The 5,853-nt window shown below is 71.2% G+C and overlaps 1 protein-coding gene across 1 annotated transcript; it reads left to right on the top strand.

Moving 5' to 3' along the window:
* The first annotated feature begins 891 nt into the window (after positions 1–891).
* IRF3 (interferon regulatory factor 3) lies at positions 892–5,290 on the top strand. Its single transcript, XM_065423130.1, has 9 exons — positions 892–1,056; positions 1,548–1,731; positions 2,171–2,268; positions 2,429–2,483; positions 3,198–3,254; positions 3,650–3,739; positions 4,089–4,460; positions 4,572–4,690; positions 5,120–5,290. Exons 1-9 carry the CDS (start codon positions 892–894, stop codon positions 5,288–5,290), a joined length of 1,311 nt encoding a protein of 436 aa, XP_065279202.1.
* The last annotated feature ends 563 nt before the right edge of the window (positions 5,291–5,853 follow it).

Below are 5,853 nucleotides of genomic sequence, written 5' to 3'. Positions count from 1 at the left end.
CCATTCCCTGCCCCCCAACCCAGCCCCTGCCCTGGGTGAGAGCCACCCCCCCATTCCCTGCCCCCCCTGAGGGGACAGGCCCCGCCCCCATTCCCTGCCCCCCAACCCAGCCCCTGCCCTGGGTGAGAGCCACCCCCCCATTCCCTGCCCCCCCTGAGGGGACAGGCCCCGCCCCCATTCCCTGCCCCCGAACCCAGCCCCTACCCTGGGTGAGAGCCGGCCCCCCATTCCCTGCCCCCCAAGCCAGCCCCTGCCCTGGGTGAGAGCTGGCCCCCCCATTCCCTACCCTGCATGAGAGCCGGCCCCCCATTCCCTGCCCCTGCCCTGCGTGAGAGCCGCCCCCCCCATTCCCTGCCCCCGAACTCAGCCCCTCCCTGCCCTGGGTGAGAGCTGGCCCCTATTCCCTGCTCCCCAACCCAGCCCCCCCTGAGGGGACAGGCCCCGCCCCCATTCCCTGCCCCCCAAGCCAGCCCCTGCCCTGGGTGAGAGCCGGCCCCCCCATTCCCTCCCCCCCAAGCCAGCCCCTGCCCTGGGTGAGAGCCGGCCCCCCCATTCCCTACCCTGCATGAGAGCTGGCCCCCCCATTCCCTGCCCCCCAACTCAGCCCCTCCCTGCCCTGGGTGAGAGCTGGCCCCTATTCCCTGCTCCCCAACCCAGCCCCCCCGAGGGGACAGGCCCTGCCCCCATTCCCTGCCCCCCAAGCCAGTCCCTGCCCTGGGTGAGAGCTGGCCCCTATTCCCTGCTCCCCAACCCAGCCCCCCCAGGGGACAGGCCCCGCCCCCATTCCCTGCCCCCCAAGCCAGTCCCTGCCTTGGGTGGGAGCCGCCCCCCCAAAGGGGACAGGCCCCGCCCCCATGTGCCCCCCTCTCTCCCCTAGGCGGCGCCCCGGCGATGGGGACCCCGAAGCCTCTGATCGTGCCGTGGCTGCGGAAGAAGCTGGACGGTGGCTGCTACCCGGGGGTGCGGTGGTTGGACCAGGGGCGCACCCAGTTCCGGGTGCCCTGGAAACACGGGCTGCGGCAGGACGCCTCCACCGAGGACTTCCAGCTATTCCGGGTACCCCCCCCATCCCAGCCCCTCTGCACCCACAGATATGGGGGGCAGGGTGATTCCTCACCCCCCCCCGTCCGTGGTGCCCCGTCGTTGCCGGTGATGGTGCGGGGGGCGGATCTCCAATGGGCAGTTGTGACTCCCCCAAGCGGCCGGGTTTATACCCCTGATCCCGGATTCCCCGCGTCCAGTAGCAGGGAGTTCCCCAGGCTGCTTTGCTTTAAAAAGCCTCCCCTTTTAGCAGGTGCCCTGTGGGCCCATCCTGTCCCCCCGCCCCCCCATGCCAGGACCCAGCCCCCCCCCCTGAACGGCTCCCCTGGCGGGGGGCTGTGGGCTGGGATCCCAGCCACTTCGCAGCCCTCGTGCCCTCCTTGGTGGTGGGGAGGTGGAAAAGTGAGGTCTGGGGGGACCCCAATTGTGCCCCGCCCCACAGCCTCCTCTAGGCCTCCCCAGCTGCCAGGTACCTACGTCTCTTCCCCCCCCCCCCGACCCCCCAGGACTGGGCCATTGACAGCGGCAGCTTCCGGCCAGGCCAGGATGCCCCCGCGCCCTCCGTCTGGAAACGCAACTTCCGCTCCGCCCTCAACCGGAAGCCAGGGATCCAGGTGCTTTGGGATCACAGCTCGGACTCCGCCGACCCCCACAAGGTCTATGAGATCCTGCCCGACGGGGCCCGGGCAGGTGAGGGGTTAGACGGGGGAGCCCGGGGCTGGGCTAGGGGGCTGCGGGTCGGGAGTGAGGGGCACCAGGGGGGTCTGAGGGGGGCAGGGCTGGGCTAGCGGGGGCTGCGGGTCAGGAGTGAGGGGCACCACGGGGGTCTGAGGGGGGCAGGGTTGGGCTAGCAGGGGGCTGCGGGTCGGGAGTGAGGGGCACCAGGGGGGTCTGAGGGGGGCAGGGCTGGGCGCGCAGGGGGCTGCGGGTCGGGAGTGAGGGGCACCAGGGGGGTCTGAGGGGGGCAGGGCTGGGCGCGCAGGGGGCTGCGGGTCGGGAGTGAGGGGCACCGGCAGAGCTGGGGGGGCAGGAGGTCGGGAGTGAGGGGCACGGGGGGGGCTGTGCCCATCTCAAGCGGACACCAGTGTGTGGCTCAGGGGGGCCAGTGGCTCTGTTCTCCCCCCCCCAGGTGCGGACGAGGCCCCCAATGCTGCCGTGGGGGGCACCGAGGCTGACACGAGCAGCCAGCTCTTGGACAGGTCGGGGAGCGGCTTCTCCTCCAGCCAGGTCAGTGCTCCCGGGGGGCGGGGGGGGGGGGGCGGGGCACAGAGCAGCCTGGGTTGGGGAGGGGCGGCTCTGGCAGGCTCCAGGGGGGTAGCGAGGGGAATGGTGGGTACTGGGGGGCCTTCCCCTTAGTGACACCCCGAATTCTGCACCACCCCCCCAGGACGAGGAGCTGGACGACATTCTGAACGCACTGGCCCTCTCCAGCCCCGACGAGGGTGAGTGCCCCTGGGGGAGGGGGCAGGGCCGGAGGCCGGGGTGATGGGCTCTGCATGGAACCCAGGAGTCCTGGCTCCCAGTCCCCCCCAGCATTGGCCCTGTCATTTGGGTGAAACTGCACCAGCCCCTAGGTTGGTGGCCTGGCCCCAGGCCGCTCCCTTCACCCCGACCCCTCATCGCTCCGTCGCCTTCTCCAGCCCCCCCAGTGCTCGGGCCCTCCTGCCCCCTCGCCAGTGCAGACGGCGGAGCCCCGAAGTGGTGCCGGGAGGCTGGGGTCGCTCTCGGCCATAAAGCCCCCGCTCAGCGCCTGGCACCGCAGTGACCCCCTGCCATTGCCCGTGTCTGTGCCGAGGAGACAGCCTGGACCCGCCGGCGCCGGTCCCTTGGTCCAGCCCCGGGGCGCTTCAGCGGAGGGTTCGTTCCTGGGCCGGGGGAACCGGCCGCTCGTCACCCTGCCCCGGCTTTCCCCGCTGGCCGGAGCCCATTGAACGCGGCCGGCGGCAGGTTGGTGCCCTCCCCTCCCTGCTCTTCCGGGCCCTGGGGCCAGCGAGCCGAGCTGAGCCAAGCCAGGCCGGGCCGAAGGGCTTCTCCTGCATCACGTCGGCTGGCAAGGAACCGCCCCCCCTTCCTCCTCCTCCTGAGTCGGGGAGAGAACCCAGGAGTCCGGGCTCCCAGCCCCTCCCCTGCTTGAACTATTTGACTTTCTGTTCCAGATGCTCTTGGCCCAGCGCTAGCACCAGGTGCCCCCTACGCCAGTGACGTAGCAACAGGTGGGTAAATCCCCATCTGTGCCCCCCCCTTGCAGCCGTGCCGGTGCCCTTCACTCCCGACCCACAGCCCCTGCTAGCCCAGCCCTACCCCCCCTGCCCAGCCCGTGCCCCTCACTCCTGACCCGCAGCCCCTGCTAGCCCAGCCCGTGCCCCTCACTCCCGACCCACAGCCCCTGCTAGCCCAGCCCTACCCCCCCTGCCCAGCCCGTGCCCCTCACTCCCGACCCGCAGCCCCTGCCAGCCCAGCCCTCGGGTCCCCCCCCCGCCCTGCTGGTGCCCCTCACTCCCGACCCGTAGCCCCTGCTAGCCCAGTCCGTGCCCCTCACTCCCAACCCGCAGCCCCTGCTAGCCCAGCCCTGGGCTCCGCCCCTCACCGGTGTCTCTCTCTCCCCCAGGGGGCGCTCTCTCGCCGGGGTTCGGGGATTTCCCTCCCCTGGTGCCGGCCCCCAGCTCCCTGGAGCAGCTGCTGGGGTCCAACGAGCTGAGTGAGTGTCCTGGCGCCCTCCGCTGGCCACTGCTGGGGCTGCAGCCAGACTCGCTGGGGGTGGGGGATGGTCAGGACCCCTCCTCCGCCCTGTGTAGCACCCACATCTCTGGGGCAAGGGGGGGGCGGCGGGTCTGTGTCAGGGGGCTATAAGGAGTTGGGGGGGCTATGGCTGTTACTGGGTGATCTGGGGGATCAGGGGAGCTCTGGCTGTTATGGGGGATCATGGGGGCAGTGGGGGCTCTGGCTGTTATGGGCAGATCATGGGGGCAGTGGGGGGCTGCTGGGGGGGCTCTGGCTCTTACTGGGGGGCCGGCGTCTCCCCCTTCACACACTCTCTCTCCCCACAGTGACGTTTTTCGAGGTGCGGGTCTATTACCGGGGGCACCTCGTGCTGCAGACGCTGGTCCCCAACCCACAGGGCTTCCGGCTGGTGCCCCCCAGCCCCGGGCCCAGCCCCAGGCCCGAGCTGGCGGACGTGGTGCTGCCCGACCCGGGGGCGCTGGTGGACCGGGTGCAGGCCTCGTACACGGCCCGGCTGCTGCAGGGGCTGGGGGCCGGGGTGCTGCTGCGGGTGGAGGGACCCTCCCTCTGCGCCACCCGCGTGGGGCGCCTCCACGCCTACTGGGGGCGCACGGAGACCCCCGAGCCGGGGGCCGAAGGCGGGGAGCTGTCCAAGGAGGGGTACACTCCCCTCTACGACCTGCCGCGCTTCGTCAGAGGTACGGGGGAGAGGGAGCCCCCCAAGGGGTGCGGCGGGGGGCACGCTTGGGGGAGCCCTGGGGGGACCCGTGCCCCCCCCACCTGGCTGATGCTCCCCCTTTTGCCCCCAGAGCTCATCTGCTTCATGGAGGGGCAGGGCAGCTCCCCCACCTACGAGCTGTGGTTCTGCCTGGGGGAGGCCTGGCCAGACACGGGGCGCCCCTGGAAAAAGAAACTCATCATGGTGCAGGTAGGAATCCGCTCCCCCCCCCTTACCCACTCCCCTCCCTGGGCCGCCTCTGGTGTCCGGCTCACTCCCTCCCTCGGCCCTGCTGGGGGGGAGGGGGGATTCCCTCCTGTCCTCCCCCCCCCCCCCCAAACATAAAGACTGGCTGAGGGCATTTGGCCCTGGGGGAGAGGGGGCTTGGTCCATCGGGCGGCGGACATCCTGCCCCAGAGCGAGAGAGACCTGGAGCCCCAGCTCTGCCGCTCCCCGTGGGGTGGGGGGAGGGAGGAGGCTGAGTCCAGCTGCAGGTCCTGGGGTGGGAGGGGGGGCTGGCACCGGCTGGGTTTAGATGGTACTGAGCTGGCTCCAGCCGCTTAGCCCTGGGAATCGGTTAAGGGGGGGGGGGGCCTGGGAATCCCGCAAACGCCAACCCTCTTCCCCCCCCCCCCCCAGGTGGTGCCCACGGCCCTGCAGACCCTGCACCAGCTGAGCCAGGCCTGGGGGGCGTCGTCGCTGCGGGCGGAGGAGCTGGACCTGCGCATCTCGGACTCGCTGGGGGACGCCGGGCTGCTGGGGGCCCTCCGGGACTGGGAGGAGCGGATGGAGAGCCAGCCCTACGGCTAGCCGGACGCTCGCGCTGCCCGACCCGACCGAACCCAGGCGTCCGGGCTCTTTCCCTCCCACCCCGAGCTGGGAGAGCGCCCCCCTTGTCTGTACCATCAGACCACTCGGGCAGGGGGGCTGGTTAGCTAGGGAGGCGGTCCCTCTGGGGTGGGGCAGCCTGGTTCTCGTAGAGCCATAGGGCTAGAAACGCCTGCTAGGGTCAGCTGCTCTAAGCCCCCGTCCAGCCCAGACAGGCGTCTATGCGGCCCCCCTCGCCCTGGCCGTCGTCCGACTTTTCTTACCCCTTTGACGTTTTCCTCTCACTTGGCTCTGCCCGAGGGTGACGCCGTCGCCTCTTGTCCTGCCCTCCGGGGCAGCGAGAATGGGTCCCTGGCGTTTTCATGGCAGCCTTTCCAGCCTTCTCTTCTCCGAACTTCACACACCCGGTCCCTTCGGGGGGGCTCCCGCCGCTTTCCTCCCGGGGGTGACCGGACGTGGACACGGGACTCCAGCCGAGGCCTCACCGGAGCCGCGCGGTACGATCGCACCCCCGGGGGGAATTCTGCGCCGAACCATTAACGATT

Source organism: Emys orbicularis, assembly GCF_028017835.1.
Source record: "Emys orbicularis isolate rEmyOrb1 chromosome 21 unlocalized genomic scaffold, rEmyOrb1.hap1 SUPER_21_unloc_6, whole genome shotgun sequence".
NCBI classification, from domain to species: domain Eukaryota; kingdom Metazoa; phylum Chordata; order Testudines; family Emydidae; genus Emys; species Emys orbicularis.
This window is presented reverse-complemented; position numbering and strand designations above follow the sequence as displayed.